This window comes from Lithobates pipiens, unplaced genomic scaffold, assembly GCF_037356315.1.
Source record: "Lithobates pipiens isolate NorthernLeopardFrog02 unplaced genomic scaffold, aLitPip1_a1.2 Scaffold_8, whole genome shotgun sequence".
Lineage (NCBI taxonomy): Eukaryota > Metazoa > Chordata > Amphibia > Anura > Ranidae > Lithobates > Lithobates pipiens.
The window spans coordinates 579,168,365-579,196,268 of record NW_027507903.1 but is presented as its reverse complement, the minus strand read 5'-3'; the positions used below and the strand labels follow the sequence as shown (position 1 = coordinate 579,196,268).

Below are 27,904 nucleotides of genomic sequence, written 5' to 3'. Positions count from 1 at the left end.
AAACAAATTGGGATAACTATGGTTTTCTTATTATTTTAAGTCGAAAAAGTGTATTTTTTCCCAAAAAATTGCGCTTGTAAGACAGCTGTGCAAATACGGTGTGACAGAAAGTATTGCAATGACCACCATTTTATTCTCCAGAGTGGCTGAAAAAAAAAAAAAAATAATGTAGTAGTTTTCTAGCAAAAAAATGATTTTAGCTTGTAAAACACAAGTGTCAAAAAGAGGCTTGATCCTTAAGTGGTTAAAAAAAAATGAATTCCCACCTGCGGTACACTGACCCTGACCTTTGACCTGACCTTTGACTCTGACCATGACCCTATCTTTAAGAGCCCTTTCACACTGCCAGACAGTTTTAGCGGCGCTTTACCGTTGTTTTTGCAGCGCCTTTTCGGGTGCTAACGGGGGCGATTTTAGCACCCGAATAAAGGGGTAAAAGGGTTGCAGGTGCTTCAGCGGCACTGCCCATTGATTTTAATGGGCAGGAGCACTTTATGAGCGGTGTATATGCGTCTCAAAGAAGCTTCTTGCAGGACTTTTTATGACGTCCTGCCAGCGCAGTGCCCCCCAGTGTGAAAGTCAGAGTGCTTTCACATTGGGGGCGCTGTGCTGGCAGGATGTCAAAAAAAGTCCTGCAAAATTGCAGGTGAGGCTTTTTTCAGGTGCTATTTTTAGCGCTAAAGCGCCTCCAGGGTGAAAGGGGGTCTAAGGCCCCACTGCTGTCAACCTACCAATCAAGAGCCGAGAACCCTGGGAAGAGTGACAGTGCATCCCCGTCGGGTCAAGTTCCAGGGCTCAGGTAAGTAAAACCAAGGGGCCGGGGGGCTGGTCACTGCCAGAAGTTTTTTCACCTTAAGGGTCCTTTCACACGGGGCGGATCAGTGCTGATCCGCCCCGTGGATATCCGCTTGCTCAGCGGGGATCGCCGGAGCGATCTCCGCTGAGCAGGAAGAGGACAAGTCCGTCTCTGCACACTGCGTAGGGACGGACCTGTCACAGCGTCGTATGCAGCCACTTGCCCAGTATATGCAGCCACTGAGCCCATCAAATGCAGCCACTGTGCCCACCGACACTCCCCACTCGCGGGGGTTTGTGGCTCTGGCAGCACCCCACACGTGGATCGCGGCTCTGGCAGCACCCCCCACCCCACGAGCCGAGGGGACTTACCATAGCACTGCAGCAGCTCCTCTCAGAGCAGCGGCAACCTCTGCCCCCGCTTGTCTCCTCCTCTCCTCTTCCTAAGCACTAGGCATCCAATAGGGTTGCTCGGCGCTTTCAGGTTGCCCAGAGCAATCAGGAGGCAGGGCTCTGATGCCCTGCCTCCTGATTGGCGGGGAGGAAGGTTAGTGTGGAAATAATGAAAATGAATTCGCTATCGTCACACAATTGGGCAGGATAAGGGTGCACTCTCTGCGCCCTGAGCCCACCCTATTTTGAAGCCCGTTAGAGCCTCTGGCTCTAATCAGGTGCTTCAAAAAGTACCACACCCTTCCACTATTGGAATCCATGCGTCCGGTGTCCTGAAAGGGGCCGGGCGCATGGATGGGGGGGGGGGGGGGGGGCGGTGCCCCAGTGTCTGGCTGTTTTGTTTCACTTGCCAAAGGGTCCATGGTCACCCTAATTACATAGGATTATCCTTCTCATATGTTTATTACGGTGCATCACACTGTGACCACGGCTTAACCCATTGTGGAAGTGTGCTGTTTTTAATTCCACCTCCACTAGGGTTGCCACTTCATCCCTTTAAGCCCAAACACATAAAATAATGATAAAGGTGGTAATTAAACTCACTTGGTGCCTTACGTGCATTAAATTATGTGTTTGCGTTTAAAGGGATAACGGCTCCAGTAACATTTAACATTGGCCTCTATGGAAGATCTTGGTCAGCTTGGCATGGCAAGGTGACCAAGATTGCACCGCACTGCACATGTGGAAGATCGGCAGGTGCATAATGGGTAGCCAGCATGCACGTAATCCAAGAAGGACACTGTGGCTTCAGATGCCCACACTGGAGATGGCCGCGCTGTGCAGGAACTTCACAAAGTAAGAAAATGATGCTGTACAAATATAAAATTGGGCATAGTTTGCAGCATACCTTTGTTACATTGCACGAGACATGAGTATTCTAGAGGTATTTTTATCTTAAAAGTCATATTTCGGCCGGGTCTTCACTTTAAGGAGCCTGGACTTATCCATTAGTTCAACTATCCACGAACTGTCCAGTGTGCCCACCCTTCTGTTTAGTGCTGTACATAACACATGGACCCAGGTTATGTACCGAATCCATTGTGATTCGGGTTTAGCGCACCGAACCTTATTCTCTGGTTCTGTGCTTGCCACACTGCTGAGCCCTTTCCAGATATTAGTAGTCACATATACACTGTTTCCATGCATTTATTGCTCAAATATACTTTTATTGCATATGATTGAACTGTGTGTGAGTGTGTGAGTCTTGGCATCTGGCACATTTTTATTGGTGATGGCGGGTAGTTTCTTTTTACATTTTTCAGTTTCATTTGTTTTGAATTGAATTATTTTTGTATTCAATAAAATATAATTTCCCTGATTATCTTTGTTGAGTTTTGTTTCAGTAATAATACTCCAGTGGTTCAATGGTTATGGATCTTAGGCAGCCATGCTTATATGCCTTTTTCTTTTTTATGTTATGTTTGTTGGCAATAGAGCCACACTATACTATAGTGAGTGGGTAGGCTACTACAGGTTGTATGCTAAGGCTCCTTTCACACTTGTGTGACTTGTCCTGCGACTTAGGACTGCAAAGTCACATGACAAGCTGTTTTCCCATGATTTCCAATGAGTACCATTCACATCTGCGCGACATCAAGTCGCACCGACTTCAAAGTAGTCCCTGTACTACTTTGGTCCGACTTTGATGCGAGTAATGGTCCATAGACCTCAAGTTTAAAAAGGCATTCCCTAAAATCGCATCCAAGTCGTTGCAGTGTGAAAGCGGTCCAAACAAACCTCTTTAATTTGGGTGATTCTCAACCCAGTGTGTTTCTATTAAAGCGGAGCTAAACTTAGGGTTGCCACCTCATCCCTTTAACCTGGAGCACATATTAATTACACAGGTTCTGTGGCAGATTAAGGTGTCAATTAAACTCTCTTGGTGCCTTATCTGCATTAAATTAGCCTCAGAACCTGTGTAATTAATATTTGTTTGGTTTAAAGTAGGGCTGTGAAAATTAAAGATTAATTCCTCGATTAATCATTAATTTTTTTTGATAGATCAAAATAGCTCTCCGCAGGCTCCTGGGTCTTCAAGGAGTTCCATCGGAGATCCGGTGACATCACGGACATCAACGTCACCGGACTCCTCCCCCCTTCTCCAAGTGCCTCCGTCTGCTAATGAAGGGAAGGGGGAGGAGTCCGGTGACGTTGAAGTTCTGATTGAGCATAACGTGTACGGGGGAGGAGCTACGCATGACGTCACCCGCTGCTGCCCTACAGAACTAACACGATTGTCGGCTTTAAATGCTGTGTTTTTATCATCTTTATGTGAGTAGTTTGTGTTTGAACACAAAAATGAAATCTTATACTTAAGCGATGAGCACTTTGATCTTTTCTTTCTACCCATGACCTGACATCCTTGCTGAGGAGATGTGAGAGAAGTTTATGGTCCGTGTTAACCCTTTTGATACCCGCTTGCATGACCACCTGTTTGCACAGGGGCCCATGCCATAAGGTGAGAGTGATTAGTTAGACCGGAGGTGGAGGGATTGTCACGCTACTGTGAAAAAAAATTGCTTACGTCAGTGCTACAGTTTGAATTTAAAACGTATTTGTGTGGACTGTGAAGTTAAGTCATGGATTGTAGAAACGAACTAGTGTCGGGTGATTGTATATAGTGTATGGATGCAAGGAGATCAGCTAAAAGTAGTTGGATCTGTATGTGCGTTATAATCAAAATTCGTCAATTAATCGTTAAAAAAAATAAAGATTAATCGAACGCAAAAATTTTAATCAGTAACAGCCCTAGTTTAAAGGGATGAAGTGGCAACCCTAACTAAACTACTTACCTATCCTTCAACAGTCTGCCGTCCCTCGCTGGTGCCAGAATCTTCTGGGTGCTGACCTGCAGCTGTCTTCATTGGCCATGGAGGGACCTGTTGGTATCCTCCTACCTGACATCCTTCGATTTTAAACCCAAATGAACCAGGTGAAAAATTGAACAGTGGTGTTTGGATATTCTGTCATTCATTGGTGCTGGCTGTCAGAATACAATAGCTGGCAGGATAAATTCATCCATCCATGCTGTTTATTGTGGATGAAGGTATTGGGTGGGAGTGAGAGATAAGGTAGCAGGAAAGAAGGAGCAGCAAAAAAAATAAAAAATTTCAGTTGAGTGAGATTGCAGGAAAAAAACCCGAAAGGCTGGTTATACTGAAGTCAATTTATAGATAATCACTTCCTGCTCCATAGATTAAAGTTTTGATCCTCTTAGTTTCAAGGAGATTCAATCACCTGTGTAGCCATAGGGTAGGGCGCTTTCAATCTTAATCTTTCAATGACTGGATTAAATGGATCTCCAAGGAAGAAGTATATCCTATCTGGTAACTCCTAAGCTAAGGATGTATTTATTTATTTTTTTTCAATGTCCCAATGGTTTTATGGTTAGATTATATGACTACTGTTTCTGTCAAAGTAGAAGTGATGTTTTAAAAAGTAATTGACAGCTTTAATCTGTTAGTTGTTAAAGATAATTAAATGAACCGATTGCCGACCAGCCGCCGTAGTTGTACTGCGGCAGCATGGCACAGGCAGGCGAATCTCCGCCATGTTACATCGCTCCTTCTGGTGGCCACTAGGGGCCCACAGCTCGCCCTTGGAGCCGATGCAAGTGCCCGGTGGCCTCGATGACCACCGGGCTGCCGCAATTGCTCATAACACGGCGAGAACCGGGATCCTCCCGCAGTCCCGCCCACCTCCACTGATTGCGATAGGAGCGAGCGCTGATGACATACAGAAAGCCGAATGTACTTTGGCTAGTCTCGGCTCTACTCACAGTCAGGGGCGGGACTGCGAGAGGAGCCAAGGCTATGATTAAGCACTACTGCTAGTGCGAAACGTCAGCCTTCTTTGTCTGCTGTTTTTTTGGGTTTTTTTAATAAAGAAAGGCGTTTTTTTCTGAAGAGTGTGGCAGTCCAGAGTCTATTTCCCCTAATTTTAAGGGGAAAAAAGTGTGTGTTATATACCGATAAATACGGTACATATATTTAAAAGCATATATGGAATAGATATTTCATTGTGATATTTCAATCATATCCATTGCACCGGCTGTGCTTGCAGAGCTGCAGTGGTAGGAATATGCTGAGTGCGCTCTTGCACTTGGCCGGCAAGTGTACCATCAGTCATTTACCTGTTAGGGATCTCCGCCCGACAGGAGCTTCCTAGGCCCCGCCTGTCTTGACATCATTCAGAGGCCGGGAGGCTCAATGGAAGAGAAGGAGTGCTGCTTCTGCGATCTGTGGGGACATGCACTACTGCGGGTGAGTGAGCAGAGGCAGAACATTGCTGCACTGCTTTGCCTGATCTCACTCACTGAAGTGTTTTTTTTGTTTGTTTTTTGGGTGGGGGGGGGGGGGGGTAATTAATCTACAATGCTATTTGAAATATGAGGGGAGGCTAATGTATTGCCATTGGTCACTGATGCATTAGTGACCAGTGGCAGTTAATTAACCCCTTTTGGCACTGATATTCAGTACTGATGGGCTCCAATAGGTGCCACTAATGGGCACTGATAGGTGGCACTCACTGGCACTGACAGGTGGCACTGATTGGCACTAATAGGCAGCAATGATGAGGAGGTACTGACATTCATTAATGATGGAAATTGATTGGCATCTGTAAAGGGCACTAACAGGCGATACTGATGGGCACTGATTGTCACTTTTATGGGCACAGATTGCCATTTTGGGCACTGAATAGCATTTTAGTGGACACTGACAGGCATTTAATGGGCTCTGATTGGCAGCTGTGGTGGGCACCTCTGGGGGGGGGGCTGTGCTGGTAATCAATGTGCTGATTATCAGCGCAGACCAACCATTGACAAGAGAGCCACCAAGGAAAGCTGATTACTGGCACTTCCTGGTTCCCCTGTGATCAGCTGTGATTGGTCACAGCTGATCGTGTGGTAAAGAGCCTACATCATAGGCTCTTTACCACGATCGGAGATGCTATGTGTGAGAGTCACACACAGCACCACCGATCACTGCTTATCAGTCAGAATAACGGAGCCACATTGTGGACATCAATACACAATAGGGCGGGTGGGAAGTGGTTAATCTCTTTGGAAGCAGAAATACAAATTTGGAAAACACACACCTCTTATGCAAAAAATTAATTGAGTAATTAAAGGTGAATGATAGCATAAAACATTAAAGTGGTTGTAAAGGCAGAAGATTTTTTTATCTTAATGCATTAAGATAAAAAAAAAACTTCTTTGTGCAGCACCCTCTCTCAGCCCCCCTAATACTTACCTGAGGTCCATCTAGATCCAGAAATGTTGTAGGAGTGTCTTGGCTGCCTGGGACGCCCCTCCTTTTTGGCTGAGATAGCAGCACAGCTCCTTTGGCTCCCACTGCTGTCAATCAAAGTCAGTCAGCAAAATGCAGAGAGAGAGAGGGGGCGGGCCTCGGGTTGTGGCTCCGTGTCTAAATGGACACAGGGAGCTTTGATTCAGCTCAGGTGCCCCCATGGCAAGCTGCTTGCTGTGGGGGCAGTCGGCAGGAGGGAGGGACCAGAAGCACAGAAGAAGGACCCGAGAAGAGGAGGATCCGGGCAACTCTGTCCAAAACTGCTACACAGAGCAGGTAAGTATAACATGTTTGTTATTTTTAACAAAAAAAAACAAAAAAAAACTTTACAATCACTTTAAGTGCTCATGCACACGGACGTTTAAAAAAACTGGCTGCAAAGCTAGCTCCGACGCCTGGAAAAATCGTCGTTAAAAACTTGATTTTTACAGCGTTTTGCATTGGCGTTTTTGCGCGTTTTTGCGCGTTTTTTAGTGTTAGCGTTAAGTAGCTGTTTTTAAGAAACACATCTCTTGGCTATAGGACTCAGAAAACAAAGAAAATATGTTGCGCGTTTATGCGCGTTTTTGCGCGTTTGTGCACGTTTTTGCGCGTTTTCCCACGATTCGCGTTTTTACAGCTCTAGCTCCACGCCACGGAACGCACTGGTCCTGGGTTTTTTTTACAGCTTAAAAACGCCTATGCCATTTGCAGCTCAAAAACGCCTAGGTGGGCATGAAGCCATAGACTAACATGGACAGGCCTTTTTAAGCTGCAAAAAAAGCTCAAAAAAGCGGCTGTAAAAACGTCCGTGTGCATGTCCTGCAGGAATAGGCATAATTTTTTAACTGTGAAGAAGAAATTAGGTAAATCCATGACGCATTGTTTAAGACCCCTTTCACACTGGGGGGCTTTGCAGGTGCTACAGTGCTAAAAATAGCGCCTGCAAAGCGTCCTGAAAGAGCCGCTCCTGTGTCTCCAATGTGAAAGCCCGAGGGCTTTCACACTGGAGTGGTGCGCTAGCAGGATGCTAAAAAAGTCCTGCTAGCAGCATCTTTGGAGCGGTGAAGGAGTGGTGTGTATACCGCTCCTCCACCACTCCTGCCCTTTGAAATCAATGGGTAGCGCAGCTATACTGCGGGCAAAGCGCAGCTGCAGCAGCGCTTTGCAGGTGGTCTTAGCCCTTTCTCCGCCACTAGAAAGGGGTAAATGCATCCTGCTAGCGGCCAAATAGCGCCGTGAAATTGACGGTAAAGCGCCGCTAAAAATAGCTGAGCTTTACCAACGCACCCAACGCTCCAGTGTGAAAGGGGACTTAAGAAGGAAGTAAACCCTGATGGGTTTTACTTCCTCTTTGCCTCCCTGCAAAGGTAAAGCATAATGGGCTACTATGCATCGTATAGTTGCCCATTATGTGTCACTTACCTGACACAGGAGCCAGCGATGTCACCGCTGCCTCCTGTAGCACGTAGCGTCCATCTTCTTCTGGGTATCGCTGCTCCGGCCACTCAGAGCACCGGAGCAAGGATGATGTCACTCCCGCACATGCGCACGGGAGCCGCCACTAACGCCATATCACAGGCAGTGCCTGTCTTTTTGTAAATATCTCCTAAACTATGTAGGTTCAGGAGATATTTCTTAAACCTATAGGTAAGCCTTAATCTAGGCTTACCTGTAGGTCAAAGTGGTTTGTAAGGGTTTACAACCACTTTAAGAATAGCGCCACTTTTTATTTTAAATAATAAATGTATATTGCAAATATTTTAACACATTTTGTTGCAGATTCCTACCTGTTTCTGCTTTAACCACTTACCCACTGGGCACTTAAACCCCCTTCCTAACCATACCAATTTTCATCTTTCGGTGCTCTCACACTTTGAATGCCAATTACTCAGTCATGCAACACTGTGCCCATATGACATTTTTGTCCTTTTTTCACACAAATAGAGATTTATTTTGGTGGTATTTAATCACCGCTTTTTTATTTTTATTTTTTGTGCTTTAAATCAAAAAAATGTGGTAAAAATTTTTTTTTTTAATTCTTTGTTTCTGTTATAATTTATTGCAGCGTATGGGTGAGTATTGGCAAAGTATTAGCAGACAGTGTTGCAGAGTATGGGCAGAGTACTGCACAGTATTGTTTCGGCTATGGCCCGGTCGGCAAGTGGTTAAAGAAAAGCTGTTTGTTGTCTGCAGAATCTGAATGGGAGTGACTTTTTTATTATCACTCAGCTGATGTACTTACGACTTAAGCTGGCCATACACTAGAGCTGCACGATTCTGGCTAAAATGAGAATCAGGATTCAAAGAAGCTGCTTGCAGGACTTTTTTTGACGCCCTGCCAGCACAGCGCCTCAGTGTGAAAGTCTTCCAGGTGCTTTTCAGTCGCTTTTTTTTTACGCTAAAGTGCCTGTAAAACGCCTCAGTGTGAAAGGGGTCTTAAGCTGGCCATACACTAGAGCTGCGCGATTCTGGCTAAAATGAGAATCAGGATTGTTTTGCTTAGAAGATAGATCACTGTTCTCAGGGTGTAACATCATCTTTCACATTAAACAAAAAAATTGGTCTAAATTTACCGCTTCGTTCTTGTTTTTTTATTATTCATTGAAGTGTATTTTTGTATTTTTTCCCAAAAAATTGCATTTGAAAGACCGCTGGGCAAATTCAGTGTGACATAAAATATGGCAGCAATTTACATTTTATTCCCTAGGGTCTCTGCTAAAATATATATAATTTTTGGGGGTTCTAAGTACCGTATTTATTGGCGTATAACACGCACTTTTTTCTCCTTCAAATCAAGGGAAAATCGCAGGTGCGTGTTAGACGCCGATCCTCCACTATTTTGGAGCCTCTGGGCGGCTTTCGGCCCTTCTCGGTGGCCGTAAACCGCCGAGAGCGGCCGAAAGCTGACGAGAAAGGCCGAAGGCGGCCGAAAAAAAAAAGAAAACAAGGCTGAAAATGACACTGACAAGGGGACAACGATGGACAAGGCTGCATGACAAGGCTGCAATGATGGACAAGGCTGCAATGATGGACAAGCTGCAAAGATGGACAAGGCTGCAATGATAGACAGGCTGCAATGATAGACAGGCTGCATGACAAAGCTGCATATGACACTGACAAGGGTGCAATGTTAGACAAGGCTGCAAATGACACTGACAAGGCTGCATTGATGGGCATTTAAATGTAAGTTTTTTTTCCTTAAACTTCCCTCCTAAAAGTTTTTTTCCTTAAAATTCCCTCCTAAATTTGGGGTGCGTGTTATACGCCGATAAATACGGCAATTTTCTAGCAAAAAATATTGATTTTAACTTGAGAAACAAGTGCCAGAAAAAGATTTAGACTTTAAGTGGTTAAACTTCCTGCATTTACAGTTTTTTAAAAACTTGGAGAAGGAAGAGTTAGTTACAATGTTTCATTTTAAAAACTTGGCAGGATGTTTTCTTTTGACAGCTGAGTGAGCAGATAAGTCTTTCCACTTGTTATATGAAAGAATCATCAAACTGCAATAGAGTTCGTCAAGGGGGGTAAAATCGAGATGACGATTTTTTAATGATCAATTGTGCAGCTCTACCTTACATCTATAAATTATCTGCAGTTTTTCTATGGTTATATGGAAAAATTGCAACAGATTTCTCCACGTATGCTAAACTGTGTGCATGGGGGAATCTCCCACTGAGCCAAGCTTTAGTATCTTGCTAGTCGGCCCCGCTGGCTCTCAACCTAAACAATGCCTGCACCCAATCAGAATGTTTTAGGTATAGGTGAGAGCCAGCGGGGCAAGATATGGAAGCTTGGGGCAGTAGGAGATTCTTCCATCCACACAGCGTAGATGGAGGAATCTGTTCCACTTATTCCATCTGACCATAGAAAATCTGTAGATAATCTATAGGTGTATGGCCAGTCTTAGTACAGACTTCTGGGAAGTCAGTAAGGTAATCACACAAGCAGGAAATGAGGTGTTGCATAGACCAGTTTGGGTACAGAATGCCTCCAGGTTGCCATATTGTGTTAAATTTTACAGAAAATGATAATGCTACTGTAGTGGGTTTAGTAACACTTTAATTTCTATATACTGTGCCCTTGACCACAATAATTACTATTTAGTTTAGTGTATAGAATTACACTACTACAATGGATAATATATTAAAATTCGTAGGACAACCCCTGCTGTACATTTGAATTTACAAGACACTGTATGGTGTTTTTTTATTAGGTATACTCTGTAATACTATTCCTATTTATTTGTTGAGTGTGGATGTTGCTAGTAAACCTGGACGTCAAGTTGACTGAATGGCCAATGCTCGTCAGGTAAGATGATAGCTTAACACACCTATCCTCTTATGTTCAAAGATATGCAGCGTTTTGAATTGATCATTGGAATGAGGGTGGGGGGGGGGTACATTTACCCCCTACAGAGTTCCAATTACAATACTTATGCACTGAGGTGCCACTCCACCCATTATCCATAATAAGACTTTAAAAGGTCAGTTTGCTTGTTGAGGACCTCACTGCCTAATGATCGGATTAGCTCCAACTAGGGATGAGCAAATCTGCCCAGGTCCACATCATCAAGCTTAGAAGTCCCACTGAAGTCTATGGAGCGGGGCGAAATATGTTAATAATGTCTGGCCATTTTAAGGGCTAGTAGGCACACTACTGTTAAAAAAAAAAAAAGAAAAAAAAAAGGATGAGAAGCTATTCATTGACATTGTGGACAGTTACCAATGCAAAAAAGAAAACATTTAGAAAAATTCTGTACAGCAAAGAAAGGGTCGTTTCAAGGGACTTTCAGGGCAACAGCAAAAATATACATATTCCCTAACCCTGTTCTATACTTAAAGTGTTACTAAACCCACAACAGTAAAATCAGTCTGTATATGCCGTAAAGCATGCTCGTTATACTCACTGTGGAACCTAAGGGGTAATCCTCCCCATTGTGTAAAAGGGAGTGAGTCTCCTTCCATGAATGCAGGTTGAGGTCAGGACTCTGTGCAGGCCAGTCAAGTTCCTCCCCCAAACTCGCTCATCCATGTCTTTATGGACCTTGCTTTGTGCACCGGTCCAAATCATTTGATGGAGGGGGGATTATGATGTGGGGTTGTTTTTCAGGGGTTGGGCTTGGCCCCTTAGTTCCAGTGAAGGGAAATTTTAAGGCATCAGCATATCAAGATATTTTGGACAATTTAATGCTCCTTTTGGGTTACATATAAATCCGATTAAAAAAATTACAATTCTCAAAGAGATCAAACCATAAAAAAGGACTCAGCCATGTGACTCAAGTGCCAACAATTTAAAAAGACCCTGTCACTTTAACAGGCAAAGTCTAATAAATACATACTGTATGTTTAGAAATACATAAAAAATAAAAATATATTACAACTAGGCAAGAGGGAGGGTTCAGAGGTAGAGATGGTCAGTGCGGAACATATTGCAGAGGGTATTAGTGGTAGGTTGACTAAAGCATATAAACCCGAGGTACGTATAGTAACAAGTCCTATTTGCAATCTCGGAACACCCAATAAGAGGACAGTATGCGACCGGTCAAAACTATGTTGCATGTTCACCAATGCCAGGAGCCTGGCAGACAAGATGGAAGAACTAGAGATACTGTTGTACGAGGAGGATTTAGATTTTGTGGGAATTTCCAAGACTTGGTTCAACAGCTCTCATGATTGGCTGGCAACCATTAAAGGGTATTCCCTTTATCGCAGGGATAGAGAGGGTAAAAAAGGGGAAGGGGTAGGCCTATTTATCAAGAATAATGTACAAGTGAATGTGAGAGATGACATCACTAAGGGAGCTAGGGAGGAGGTAGGATCCTTATGGGTAGAGCTCCAAGGGATGAAACTAAGGGGAAAATAATACTGGGAGTATGCTATAGGCCCCCTAACCTGAGGGAGGAGGGGGAGACAGATTTCCTATCACAATTTGGATTAGCAGCAAGTAGGGATGAGCTTCGTGGCTGTTCGGGCGTTCGGCGAATTCCGAACGTTTTGGCCGTTCGCGTCAAAATTCGAGTGGTGCGCGCGGACCACAATGCACTGCGGTGGCGCAGTGCATTGCTGCCTCATGATTGGCCAAGCATGCACTGTGACCCCGCATGCTTGGCCAATCGCAGCGCCAGCAGCGAGGAGAGCCATGATTGGCCACAGGCATCCTGCCTGTGGCCAATCATAGCTCAGGCTGTGTAGTGCACGCCCCACACTATATAAGGCCGCCTTTGAGGCGGCCTCGTGTAGTGTGTTAGCATCTGAAGCAGTGGGTTTTCTGTGTACCTTCAACACAGTTACACACCAATCGTTTTTGGCTGATTTCCTATCTTGCTGCTGTGTAGTGGTTGTTGTCTGTGCCCTGACCGCAGTATACACCACTATATTCACCTCACCTATATAGCTAGTGATCTAGCTTTAACCACTTAACAACTGCCCATTGCCGATTAACGGCTTCAGGGCGGTTGTTTAACTCTGAGAGGCCGTTAATTAACGGCCTCCCAGAATTCTGCTCTCGCGCACCCCCTGGGGCGCGCACTCGAGAGCATCCGGATCACGGTAAACGGCCGCTCATATCGGCCGTTTACCACGTGATCGCTCCGTCAAATGACGGAGTGATCACTTGTAAACAAACCGGCGTCATGTTATGACGCCGGTTCCTCCCTCCCCTCTCTGTACCGATCGGTACAGCGGAGGGGAAAGAGATCGGTGTCAGCAGCGATGTGGGCTGTATCTGCAGTGCCCACATCGCTGCTCACCGAATTTAACCCCTCAATTCCCTGCCAATACTCTGCAATACCAGTGCATACTCTGCAGTACCCTGCCATTACTCTGCAGTACCCCGCCATTACTCTGCAGTACCCCGCCATTACTCTGCAGTGCAGCACCCTGCCATTACTCTGCAGTACCCGCCATTACTCTGCAGTACCCGCCATTACTCTGCAGTACCCTGCCATTACTCTGCAGTACCCCGCCATTACTCTGCAGTGCAGTACCCTGCCATTACTCTGCAGTACCCGCCATTACTCTGCAGTACCCCGCCATTACTCTGCAGTGCAGTACCCTGCCATTACTCTGCAGTACCCTGCCATTACTCTGCAGTACCCCCCATTACTCTGCAGTAACCCCCATTACTCTGCAGTACCCTGCCATTACTCTGGAGTACCCCCCAATACTCTGCAGTACCCTGCTATTACTCTGTAGTACCCCGCCAATACCCCGCCAATACTCTGCAATACGCTGCCATAACCAGCCATACTCAGAGATACCCAGCCATACTCGGTGATACCCTGAAATACCCAGCCATAGACACCCCCCACCCCTCACCGCCCTCCGGTGCTTCTACCAACTCGCCAGTACGATCAAAGCCAGAATCTTTTTTTTATTTTTTATTTCAGGCTTCCCAGCCTAGAGGTGAGATGTGGGGTCATATTGACCCCCAGATTTCACTGTAAAGAGGACCTGTCACCCCATATTCCTATTACAAGGGATGTTTACATTCCTTGTAATAGGAATAAAAGTGATCAAAAATATATTTTTGGGGAAAAAAATGTCAAACTAAAATAAATAAAGTAAAATGAACAATAAAAAAAAAAAAAAAAAAAAATTAAAGCGCCCATGTCCCCATGTGCTCGCATGCAGACCACACATGTGAGGTATCGCCAAGAACGTTAGAGCGAGAGCAATAATTCTAGTCCTAGACCTCCTCTGCAACTCAAAACATGTAATCAGTAAAAAAAAAATTAAAGCGTCGCCTATGGGGATTTTTTAAGTAGCGACGTTTGGCGCCATTCCACGGGCATGTGCAATTTTGAAGAGTGACATGTTTGATATCTATTTACTCAGCATAACTTCATCTTTCACTTTATGCAAACATTGGGCTAACTTTACTGTTTTTTTTGTTTGTTTTTTAAGCACAAAACTGTTTTTTCCCCCAAAAAAACTCGTTTGAAAAATTGCTGTGCAAATACCGTGTGAGATAAAAATTTGCAACGACCACCATTGTATTCTCCAGGGTCTTTGCTAAAAAAAATAAATATATATAATGTTTTGGGGTTCTCTGTAATTTTCTAGCAAATAAATGATGATTTTTACATGTAGGAGAGAAATGTCAGAATTGGCCTGGGTGCTCCAGAACGCCTGATGGCGCTCCCTGCATGTTGGGCCTCTGTATGTGGCCACGCTGTGTAAAAGTCTCACACATGTGGTATCGCCGTACTCGGGAGTAATAGCAGAATGTGTTTTGGGGTGTAATTTGTGGTATGCATATGCTGTGTGTGTGAAATAACCTGATAATATGACAATTTTGTGGAAAAAAAAAAAAAAAGGAAATAGGCCGTCAGTACTTCAGGTGTGATCAATTTTCAGATATTGGCACCATAGCTTGTGGACTCTATAACTTTCACAAAGACCAAATAATATCCACCAATTTGTACTTATTTTTACCAAAGATATGTAGTAGTATGAATTTTGGCCAAAATTTATGAAGAAAAAATGACTAATCTGCTAAATTTTATAACAGAAACAAAGAAAAATTCTTTTTTTCGCAGAATTTTCGGTCTTTTTTCTTTTATAGCACAAAAAATAAAAAACTGAGAGGTGATTAAATACCACCAAAAGAAAGCTCTATTTGTGTGAAAAAAAGGACAAACATTTCCTATAGGTCCAGTGTTGCATGACTGAGTAATTGTCATTCAAAATGTGAGGGCACCGAAAGCTGAAAATTGGTCTGGTTATTAAGGGTGTTTAAGTGCCCAGTGGTCAAGTGGTTAATAATAGAGCTTGCAGTCAGTAGTGTTAGGAGATAGTGCGTGCTGTCTGCGTGCTGTCTGCGTGCTCTGTACCCAGTACATACCGCTATAATATAGGGCAGGCCCCTACTTTCAAACATCCAACTTACAAACATCTCCTACTTGCAAACGCAAGGAGACAGCAGCAAGTGAGATGAAAAAAGATGGACGACAAAACAAATTATACAGGGGTGATAACCCTTCCCTATGTTTTCCAAAAAGCTTTAAAATAGTTTTTTTGAATGGAGCTACACTTTAAAAATGTACCAGTTGAAAATTACAAACAGATTCAACTTAACACAACAAACCTACACAGTCCCTGTCTTGTTTGCACCGCCTGTATACTGCTGTTCTGAGTATATAGGGCCTGGGGGCCACACGCATTTCCTTTTTTTAATATGGGTACGGGGTTCCCCTTAATATGCATACAAGACCTAAAGGGGCTGGTAATGGGCAGGGAGGGCTACCCATGCCATTTTTCTCAATGATTTTCAACCATATTGCAGGAACCAGATATAACATTAAAACCGCAAGCAGTTTTAAATTGTGTTATTTCCGTTTAATGTCATTTGGTGCAGGGACTGTTCTAAACACGGGAAACACGTGGCACTTCACAGGCATACTACAGACACCCCCCAGGCACCATATTTAAAGGAATATTTCACTTTTTTTTTTTCACTTTAATCGTCATTAAAATCATTTGGCTCCCGCCAAAACGGCCGTTTTTAAAACTTTTTTTTTGCAGTGACCCATGTCCCCTGAGGCAGGAGGCAGGTCCCCAAACCCTTTTTAGGACACTACCTTCCATATTAGCCGTTAAAATTAGCAATTTCCATTTCGAACGTTCGAGTCCCATAGACTTCAATGGGGTTCTAACGTTCGTACCGAACGCGGGGGTCGTTCGCAAGTTCTGGTGCGAACCGAACCGGGGGGTGTTCGGCTCATCCCTAGCAGCAAGGATGGAAAGTGTTATCATAATGGGGGATTTTAATTATCCAGACATAGACTGGGCGGAAGTAACCGTGCATTCGTCTAAGGCGCCAGTTCCTAAATGTCTTGCAATCATGGGTCAGATGGTAGATGCACCAACTAGAAAAAAAGCTTTACTAGACCTACTGATTACCAACAATACAGACCTGATCACGAATGTGGAAATAAGGGGCAATTTAGGAAACAGCAATCACAGGTCAATTAGCTTCCGTATAAATCACACTAACTGGAAACATAAGGGGAATAAAGACACTGAATTTGAAAAGAGCCAACTTCCCTAAACTATGAACCTTGCTAGAAGATATAAATTGGGATAAAATATTAGGAACAAAGAACACAAAGGAGAGATGGGTTTGCTTTAAAAGCATATTGAATAAGGGCATTAGCCAATGCATCCCACTCCCACTAAATTTAAAAGAGCGAACAAAAGTCCTGGATGGCTTACCTCCAATGTAAAAATGCATATAAAAGCAAATGAGAAGGCCTTCAAAAAATAGGAGGCTGAGGGATCATCATCAGCATTCAGACTTTACAAAAAATGCAACAAGGAATGTAAGGGTGCAATTACGGTGGTTAAGATAGAACACAAAAGACACATAGCGGAGGAGAGCAAAAAAAAATCCCAAGAAATACTTTAAGTATATAAACAGTAAAAAAGGGAGGACAAACCATATTGGCCCCATAAAGAATGAGGAAGGAAATCTGGTTACAAAGGTTGGGGAGATGGTGAAGGTATTGAATTTATTTTTCTCCTCAGTCTTCATGAGGAAATCGGGGGGGGGGGCTTCAGTAACCAAAACTGCTGTGTTTATCTTATGACACATCTCAGGAAGCACCCTCATTGCAAACAGAGGAAAGAATTAGAAATAGACTTGGAAAACTTAACATTAACCGCTTCAGCCCTGGAAGATTTTACCCTCTTCCTGACCAGAGCATTTGTTGCGATTCGGATCTGCAGCGTTTTAACTGACATCCAAACAAAATTTACGTACTTTTTTCCCATAAATAGAGCTTTCTTTTTGTGGTATTTGATCACCTCTGCGTTTCTTATTTCTTCCGAAAAGAGTGACAATTTTGAAAAAAAAACACAATATTTTTTACTTTTTGCTAAATATCCCCCAAAAATATATAAATATTTTTTTTCCTCAGATTATGCCAATATGTATTCTTCTACATATTTTTGGTAAAAAAAAAAATCGCTATAAGCGTTTATTGATTGGTTTGCTCAAAAGTTATAGCATCTACAAAATAGGGGATAGTTTTATGGCATTTTTTTTTTTTACTAGTAATGGCGGTGATCTGCAATTTTTATCGGACTGCGACATTATGGCGGACAAATCGGACACTTTTGACACTTTTTTGGGACCATTGGCATTTATACACTGATCAGTGCCATAAAAATGCACTGATTACTGTAAAAATGTCACTGGCAGGGAAGGGGTTAACCACTAGGGGGCAGTCAAGGGGTTAATTGTGTTCCCTCTCTGTGTTCTAACTGAAGGGGGGTGGGACTGTCCAGGGGAGATGACAGATCGCTGTTCATACTTTGTATGTACAGACGATCGGTTACTTCTCCCCTCAGAGAACCCAATCCCAGTTCTTGGTGTCTCAGCAGCAATCGCGGGAGCCCAGCAGTGATCGCGACCGCTGGGTACTCGCATCGGCTCTGGCGGCACGCACCTGCCCCTAGTTAACACAGAGCAAAGCGACGTTACATAACATAGTTTCGCCCAGCCGGGACATTCTGCCGCAGTAAAACTGCGGTGTCTGACTGGCAAGTGGTTAATAACTCACCGGGACCAGATGGCTTGCACCCGAGGGTTCTTAGGAAACTCAGTCAAGTAATTGCCAGACCATTGTTCCTAATTTTTACTGACAGTCTACTGACTGGAATGATACCAGCTGATTGGAAAAAATCCAATGTAGAACCAATATTTAAAAAAAAGGGCCAAAATACATCCCTGGGAATTACAGACCAGTTGGCCTAACATCAATAGTATGCAAGCTCTTGGAGGTGATAAGGGACTATATACAAGATTTTAGTATTGAAAACGGTATCATTAGCAGTAATCAGCATGGATTCATGAAGAATCGTTCTTACCTTCTATGAGGAGGGGAGTTGCCATCTAGATAAAGGAAGGCCCGTAGACGTGCTGTATCTGGATTTTGCAAAAGCATTTGACACAGTTCCCCATAAACATTTACTGTACAATGTAAGGTCCGTTGGCATGGATCATAGGGTAAGTACATGGATTGAAAACTGGCTACAAGGGAGAGTTCAAAGGGTGGTGATAAATGGGGAGTACTCGAATGGTCAGGGGTGGGTAGTGGGGTCCCCCAGGGTTCTGTGCTGGGACCAAACCTATTTAATTTGTTCATAAACGACCCTGATGATGGGGTAAACAGTTCAATCTCTATATTTGCGGATGATACTAAGCTAAGCAGAGCAATAACTTCTCTGCAGGGTGTGAAAACCTTGCAGGGAGATCTGAACAAATTAACGGGGTGGGCAACTACATGGCAAATAAGGTTTAATGTGGAAAAATGTAAAATAATGCATTTGGGTGGCAAAAATATGAATGAAATATATACACTGGGGGGAGAACCTCTGGGGGAATTTAGGGTGGAAAAGGACCTGGGGGTCCTAGTAGATGATAGGCTCAGCAATGGCATGCAATGCCAAGCTTCTGCTAACAAAGCAAAGAAAATATTGGCATGCTTTAAAAAAAGGGATTAACTCCATAGATAAAGCGATAATTCTCCCGCTCTGGTCCAGCCGCACCTAGAGTATGCTGTCCAGTTCTGGGCACCAGTCCTCAGGAAGGATGTACTAGAAATGGAGTACAGAGAAGGGCAACAAAGCTAATAAAGGGTCTGGAGGATATTAGTTATGAGGAAAGGTTACGAGCACTGAACTTATTCTCTCTGGAGAAGAGACTCTTGAGAGGGAATATGATTTCAATTTACAAATACCATACTGGTGACCCCACAATAGGGATAAAACTTCCACGGAAGGGAGTTTAATAAGACATGTGGTCACTCATTAAAATTAGAAGAAAAGAGGTTTAACCTTAAACTGCATAGTGGGTTCTTTACTGTAAAAAGCGACAAAGGATGTGGAATTCCCTTCCACAGGCAGTGGTTTCAGTGGGGAGCATCGATAGTTTCAAAAAACTATACAGGGATATACAATGTAATACTGATATATAATACTGACATATAATCACACATAGGTTGGACTTGATGGACTTGTCTTTTTTTCAACCTCGCCTACTATGTAACTGGATCAACTGTGGGTATAGGATTGTATACTGTTTTTTTTTTCCCCTTTTATTGGTTGAACTAGACAGACTTGTGCTTTTTTTCAACCAGACTAATTATGTACCGTGTATATTCAAGTATAAGCCAACTTTTTCAGCACTTTTTTTATGCTGAAAAAGCCCCCCTCAGCTTATACTCGAGTGAGGGTCTCGAGGGAGGATGCAGCCTCAATGTACCCATCTGCAGCCTCACTGTACCGATCTGCAGCTGTACCATTGATAATCAAAACAGCGTGTTTCTCCCGTTGTGTCATGCAGTCTGTTCGGCGGCCATACACTTTAACAAAGCCCTACCTCCTCCTCGTCCGTGATAGAGGGGACACTGAGCACTGATACATTGCTCACTAATCATGGGCGAGGAGGAGGCGGGGCTTTGTTACAGTGGACAGCCGCCGAACAGACTGCATGATGCAATGGGAGACACTAGCTGTTTTGGTTATCAAAGGTATAGCTGCAGATGGGCACAGTGAGGCTGCAGATGGGCACAATGAGGCTGCAAATGGGCACAGTGAGGCCTCAGATAGGCACAGTGAGGCTGTATATGGGAACTGATGATACACGTGGGCACAGTGGGGCTGCAGATGGGCACAATGAGGCTTCAAATGGGCACAGTGAGGCTGCAGATGGGCACTGATGATACAGGTGGGCACATTGAGGCTGCGGATGGTCACAGTGAGGCTGCAGATGGCACTGAGGATACAGGTGGGCACAGTGAGGCTACAGATGGGCATTGTTTACTCAGTAGCTGCTGCATTTCCCATCCTAGGCTTATACACGAGTCAATATTTTTTCCCGGTTTTTTGTGGTAAAATTAGGTGCCTCGGCTTATATTCAGGTTGGCTTACACTCAAGTATATACGGTAACTATATGTAACTGCCTAGAAACACCTATACAGCATAATAAGTATAGAGAGAGACCTGTTTTTTTTAGCAAAGTACTTACATGTAGGTATTCTCTTATCTTTGTGCAGAGGTTCCGGTGGGATTCAGCTCAATGGAACGACGCTGTGTGGCGAGGATTTCTATCTCTCTTCTGTTCACATTGATGCTTGTATCTGGATATCTGTACTTTGAAACTGAAGAATGGCTCAATAAAAGATTGATGACAATTCGGGAACATTTAACTGACCAGGAAATCCCTCCTCCTGTAAACAACCTGACCTATCCGGGCTTCCAACACCCTCTGGCCCCCCCTTACCCTTACCCATACAAGTTCCTCATCAATCAGGAGAAGAAGTGCAAAGACCGAAACCCCTTTTTAGTCATGATGGTGATTGGTAGGTCTCATGAAATCGATACTAGGCATGCCATTCGAGAAACCTGGGGCAATGAGAGTAATTATGATGTTGACGTGTTGAGGATCTTTTTGGTTGGTTTTCCAAATTTAGTTGTGAACAGAACCCAGAGGATGCTTGAGGAGGAAAGTGAAGCCTTTGGGGATATTGTCCAACAAGACTTCATGGACACTTACTATAACCTTACTTTAAAAACCTTAATGGGCGTGGAATGGGTTGCTAAATTCTGCCCCACAGCCAGCTACGTGCTGAAAATAGATGATGACATGTTCCTCAATGTAGACTACCTTGTCCACCAGCTCCTTCGCCCAGAACTTCCAGTCCGTACCAACTATTTCACAGGGCACATGTTGAAAAATACAGGACCACTGAGGGGTAAAGAATACAAATGGTATGTCCCTAAGGAAGTCTACCCCAATGACACCTACCCACCCTACTGCTCTGGACCTGGCTATGTCTTTTCTGCAGACATGGCAAAAAAAATATATGATATATCACAAGTGATTCGAGTCATACCCATGGAAGACGCTTTTATGGGAATTTGCCTTTATGAACTCCATATTGCACCCACGGTGTCCCCTCCAGGTATATTCAATGTTCACTGGATAAATTATGATCGTTGTCAATTTAAGAAGCTCATTACAGTCCACCATTATGGGATTACTGAGCTGAGGACAGTATGGGCAGATTTTTGGACTAACAAAACTTTAGGATGCTGATAAAAGGCATTTAAATATTTTACAACTCAGGGGCATGAGAGTGCTGGACTTTACAGTATCCTGTATGCACACCAATTTTGGTTCACTTGGTAGCACCCAACTGTTAGAATTTCTTCTGTATAAGGACCTAAAATAATTAAATAGACCCTGCCTCACCGATAGCAAGTACCAATACCATTTGTGGTGCAATTTGAGCCCATACAAAATTAATGGGCTCAAATCACACTGCAAAAAATTGCATGCAATTTGAAAAGGAATGCGGTGTGATTCCTGTCCTAATCGCATGCGGTTTCCTTCACCGCTCTTGTGTGCTCCCAGTATAGAAAGGCAGGGAAGCACCATCTTAGGCTGGATACACACTATACAATTTTCTGTCGATTTTTAATCAGGCAGGCCCTTGCACTACATGGTTTTGATAAATCTAAAGGAAATTAGACAACAAAAGTTGTATATTGTGTATGGGGTCTAAGAAGTGCAGCAATTGGCAAACAAACCGTTTATTTTAAAATGTTATGTTATCCCAACTCACAAGTTAAAAGTACATAATATGCTGTATATACTGTATATATGGCTGTGTTGAAGCAGAAGTAAACTCTCCCCCTCCTATGCTGCTTTTCAATTAGAACATTATATTAAATTCTTCCGACACATGATACAATATATATTAGCTCCAATCGCATGTTCCTTACTGTGTTTAAGTTGTTTATACATTTGTTTCTCCCAGGATAAGCCAGCACCATATTAAGTGTTGTTTTCCGTGTCTATAGTGGAAAATACTGTACTTCCACCCCTCCATGTGGTCCTTGCTATAATCTCGCGCATGCACGATAGTTTTTCAGCCAAGCCTCCTTCTAGTTCCTGAGGTTGAGAATGTAGTAATGAAGTGTAGTGCTCTTTGCTTAAGAGGACTGACAACACAAAGGGCATGTATTGAATCGTGGGAGAGATGCGCATGCGCCAGTGACGTCATTACAGATAACGGGATGGATTACAAGCAAACTAAGCAAGTAAGGTGACATCTGAGTACAGCAGTTAATAATGCTTTTAATGCAGATTTATGTGTGCTAAAGTGATGGGAAAGAGTCTACTTCCACCTAAAGTTAATGACAAATATGTAAGGCCTTAAAATCGCATGTTTGCGAAACCGTGAAAAACTATGATTGCCAAATTTGTAAATAGGTGACACATTAAAAACCTTTACAGCTCATCAGATTAAAGATAAACCCACAGTAAATGATAACCCAAAAATTACTTTAATATGTGTCGCATAATAGACTTTTAAGTACGTTCATCATAGCTGCATGTATTTGTTTGTTTGTGTATGTGCGCACGTGCCAGGAGTATTTTTGATCATTTCTATTCCAATATATTTAACCATGACTGTTACCCTTTATTGAGACATAAGAGATGTCCCTGATCTACTGGTTACCCGGCAACTGATAACTCCTTCAGCCTAGAGATTATTCACCCATCCCACTACTCTCCACCCCGAACCTCCCTGAAATGATAAAAAATGTTCGCAGCTGCTATTGCTACTATTTTAACCATTTTAAATTCCATGATGCAAAGTATACCTCTCAACATTTTGAGATGGGAATGCGGGACACCTACTAGCAAATGTATGTAGGCATAGGACATTCCCCCTGCCACACCCCCTTAAAAGAAGAATTAACCCCAAAAAAGGTTAATTAAATCCACAAGGGCTTTTTTTTTTATCACTACTATTTTTTTATATTGGCTTGTAAAATTTACAAATGCAGCAATTTTGAATTTGGATGAAAAATTTTGCACTGGGAAACACTTTTTGAAAGAGGAATATATACATCTATACAGGTCAGACCAAAATGAGGGACAAATGAGAGGGACAGAGGGACATTGCTCCAAATCGGGGACAGTTGGGAGATATGCGCAAAGTATAAGTCCTTGTCAATTAGAGGATTAACCAAGCTGGCCATTCTATCTTCATTGTAAATGAAGATCCAATCCACTAGCCCAGGCTTGAAAATAACAATCTACTTTTCAGCTGATTAATCTGCCCTCCCAGCCCAGCACAATTCCCCCCATCACAAGTGGGATGGGGGCCTAGGCACAGTTTGCACATTCATAACATACGCGGTATTTTGATTACTTTGCATAATGAATCTATTTTTTTTTTCCAATTAATAAATTATCGTTGAATTTATTGCACTATATTTATATTCACAAATTTTATTGCTGCTCTTTAAAATAAAATGTATCTTGCTTTCTTATCTCATTACGGTCAAGACTAAAAAAACACATCGTACAGATGCACAGAATGCATTTCTGGGGGGATTCCCCTTGGCCTGTGGCTGAGGAAAGGGGACTCCTCCCAGAAACGCATTTTATTACGGTCACACACCATCAGAAGATGACATCGCAGAGGGCGGGCTTCACAAGTGTCAGCACCAGAGCGGGCTTCTGTCAGCGGCTACCAGCATGACAGCGGTGCGGCTTACTTTGCAGCCTGGCCAGACCGTTCACCATCAGTGTGGAATTTTTGTTACGCTGCATAATTTATTTTTAAATTAAAAATACATTACTGTTGAATTTATTGTCTTATATTTATTTTCACAAATATTATCATTGCTCCTTTAAATGAAATGTAGCCTGAATTCCTATATTATTATGGTCAAGACTAAGTAAGACAACAGGAGAATCCCCCCAGAAATGCGTTCTGTTATGGGCACATGCCATCAAAAGACGAAATCCCTGGAGGCGGGCTTTACAAGTGTCAGCGCCAGAACCGGCTTCTGTCAGATGCATACTCCACAGCCTTGCCGGGCAGTTCACCATCGGATGAGCTGGATGATGGGAGCAGTCCGGGGGGGGGGGGGGGGGGTTCATTGGCACATTGTCTCATTATACCTGCAGCCTCTGAAACTGTCTTTTTGTGAGTGCCTTTGCTTTTTGTTCAATGTTCAATAGACATCTATTGTTTTTACTAAACCAAGATCCCTTGCGCTGATTTCTCTTTGTTTTAGTTTTGTCTGTTAATGTAAAGGCCACTGGCTTCCAATGTAAAGGCGACCTTTCCTGCTGACTACCAATATAAAAAATACATTTTTCACTGACTACCAATACATACCTCCCAACTGTCCCTGATTTCAAGAGACTGTCCCTGATTTGGAACAAAGTCCCTCTGTCCCTCTTTTCTCTTCATTTGTCCCTCACTCTGGTCTCACCTGAATAGTTGCATATAAAATGCACTTTTTATCATTCAAAAAGTGCTTCCCAGTGCTAAACCTTTCATCCAATTACTAAATTGGTGCATTTGTAAATTTCAAAAACCAATATAAAGTAATAGTAGTGGTTAAAAAAAATCTAAAAAAGCACTTGTGGGCTTAACTAATCATTTATTTGTATAGTGTTCCTTTAAGGGGGTGTGGCAGGAGGTGTGTCCCATGCCTACATACTTTTGCGAAAGTCCCTCGTTCCCATCTCAAAAAGTTGGGAGGTATGCCAATATAATGAAGACATTTCTGTTGACTGCCGATGTAAGGACCCCTTTCACACCGGTGCCTCTCTGAAGCGGGATCCACTTGCTCAGCAGGGGATCTCTCTGCTGATCCCTGCTGAGCAGGGGGATGACAGGATATGCAGAGCAGACACCAACAAAGCCCGCTCCCGTCTATGGGGCAATCGGCTTTCTGTTTCCATACGATTTTGGTGGACAAAATCAAATCGGATGGCGGCGGTTGTCAGCGGACACATCCACCGCTCCATTTAAGAGACTGGCTGAAAAACTGACAGGCGAACCTGACTGGATTGCCCATGTAAAAGGGGCCTAAGGCTGTATTCACACTTCAACAGGTAGTTTACCATTCTGCCAGCTGTCCGTTGCCGGCTGTGGTAGGGGGCAGTGCAACGCCAGATTCACCGCATCCCACAGCTCAGTTTTTGTTTTTTTTGTATGAACTTTAAGTGTATAAAAATGACGGCAACGGACAGCAGCATGAAACACTGCATTGCCGTACAGTGCCAGGCAATTTGGTATGGTGCACTGCGATAAAATGCTATGTCCTTGCGGTGACAAACATTTTACTGCATTGTAAAATATCTGTCACCACAGATCGTGAGGTTGATTTACTAAATCTTAAGGGTGCAAAATCTGGTCCATCTCTACATAGTAGCCAATCAGCTTGTTCAAGTAAAGTGGAGGTCCCCCCATCCCACAAATCCTGCAGCTGCTGACTTTTAATTTATGGACACTTACATGTCCAGGGAGCCTGTGATATCAGCACCACAGCCGATCTTCTGGTCGGCTATCGGGTGCAGCCGCCGCCATTCCTGGTAAGGGAAACCATCAGTGAGGCCAGGTACACACTGAGCTGCGGGAATGAAGCCGTGAGAGTTCAGCTGAACTCGTACAATTTCACTCCCGCATGTCAGTTCCGATTTTAGCCGCAATTTCAGAGACATCTGTGTGGGTTTCTGGATAGATGTCAATGTAAACTGCAGCCCAAAATCTCAAAAAGTAGTACAGAAACTATTTTTGGTGCTGCACCGCAAATGTAGCATCGCACCAATTAGGACGGTGCCATTGCTGACAATTGCCGTTGATTTGACATGTGATTTGATGACAAATTGCATGTCAAATTGCACCAGTGTGAACCAGGGCTGAAGCTTTTTGGCTTCACAGCCAGTTCCCTTCTGCAAATGCGAGAAGAGCACTGCGCTTTCTAATTGGCCCGGTGGTGGTGGAAGGAGGAGGGGGCCGACCTTCAGAGAGACGGCACCATCTCTGGAAGTGGGGAAGGGGACCTGTCAAAAACAGATCCTCGTTTCCCCCTGAAACAAGGTGTTTTGGGGGGGACCCCAAAGCACCTTCCCCATGTTGAGGGCATGTGGCCTGGTACGGTTCAGGAGGAAAGGGGGGCGCCCTCTCTTTTCCTGCTGTCTGCCAGGTTGCGTGTTCAGATAAGGGTCTTGCATGGATTTTGGGGGGACCCTACATCAATTTTTTTTAATTTTAGTGCAGGGTTTCCTTTAATATCCATACCAGACCTGAAGGTTCTGATATGGATTTTGGGGGGCCCCTACGCCATTTAAAAAAAAAAAATTGCTGTGGATTTTCCCTTAACCACTACAATACAGGGCATTTTCGCCCCCTTCCTTCCCAGCCCAATTTTCAGCTTTCATCGCTCTAGCGCTTTCAGTGACAATTGCACGGTCATGCTACACTGTACCCAAATGAAATTTTTATCATTTTGTTCGCACAAATAGAGATTTATTTTGGTGGACTCCGTTTTTTATTTTTTGCGATATAGGCGCAAAAAAGCGGAAATTTGGAATAAAAACAATATTTTCTTTTTTCTATTTTAAAAGAAATCCAATAAAATCAAATTTTGTCATAAATTTAAGCCAAAATGTATTCTGCTACATGTTTTTGGTAAAAAAAATTCCGTTAAGTGTATAATAATTGGTTTGTGTGATCACGGACATATGTACGCAAATGATCATGTACATATGTGTGCAGGTGATCACGTACATATGTGTGCACATAATCATTGGGACAAGTGATTTTAGTGGGACATATGTGGGGGACATGTTTTTATTATTAGGGACATGTGTTTTTATTTTTTGGGGACATGTATGTTTTGGGGACATGTGTGTTATGGGGACATATGTGGGGACTGTGTTTACACTGTGTGGTGTGTTGTGTGTTTACACTAGACTGAAGATCAGTGAGTAAAAAGCTGTAAAAAACAGCTCATACTCACTGATCATCAGCCGGCTGCAGCAATCTGCTCTCCTCTCCTCAGCGATGACTTCTGTGTGAGGAGAGGAGGAGTCGATTGCCTAGCAACCGGCTGTTTGTTTACATCACATGACGGCCGTGATTGGACACGGCCGTCATGTGATCAGGAGGGCCAATCACAGAGCCCTCCTGCCGATCTGAGATGCGCCGTGTCCCGGTGACACGGGCGCATCGGGATCGCGCCGCTGCGCGGGCACGCGCGCGCGTGATCCCGCTCCTCCTGATGGACGTTCCTGAACGTCCTATCAGGAGTAGACGGCTGTGCATTGGCCGGGTGGGAAGTGGTTAATATCCATACCAGACTCGAAGGGCCTGGTATGGACTGGTGGGGGCAACCTATGCCGTTTTTTGCTTTGATTTTTATCTATATCGCCGGGAATCAGCAATTCATTATAGCCATGAGCAATTTTACATGATTTTTTTTTTCCTTTAGAAATGTAATTTTGCTGCGATAGAGTAATAAACACGGGACAGGTGTGCTAC

General features: G+C 43.6%; 1 protein-coding gene across 1 annotated transcript; it reads left to right on the top strand.

Annotated features, from left to right (window-relative positions):
* The first annotated feature begins 20,601 nt into the window (after window positions 1-20,601).
* On the top strand, window positions 20,602-24,168 carry LOC143961092 (beta-1,3-galactosyltransferase 2-like). The gene has a single exon (XM_077470257.1). It carries the CDS (start codon window positions 20,623-20,625, stop codon window positions 21,640-21,642), a length of 1,020 nt encoding a protein of 339 aa, XP_077326383.1. The 5' UTR covers window positions 20,602-20,622; the 3' UTR covers window positions 21,643-24,168.
* The last annotated feature ends 3,736 nt before the right edge of the window (window positions 24,169-27,904 follow it).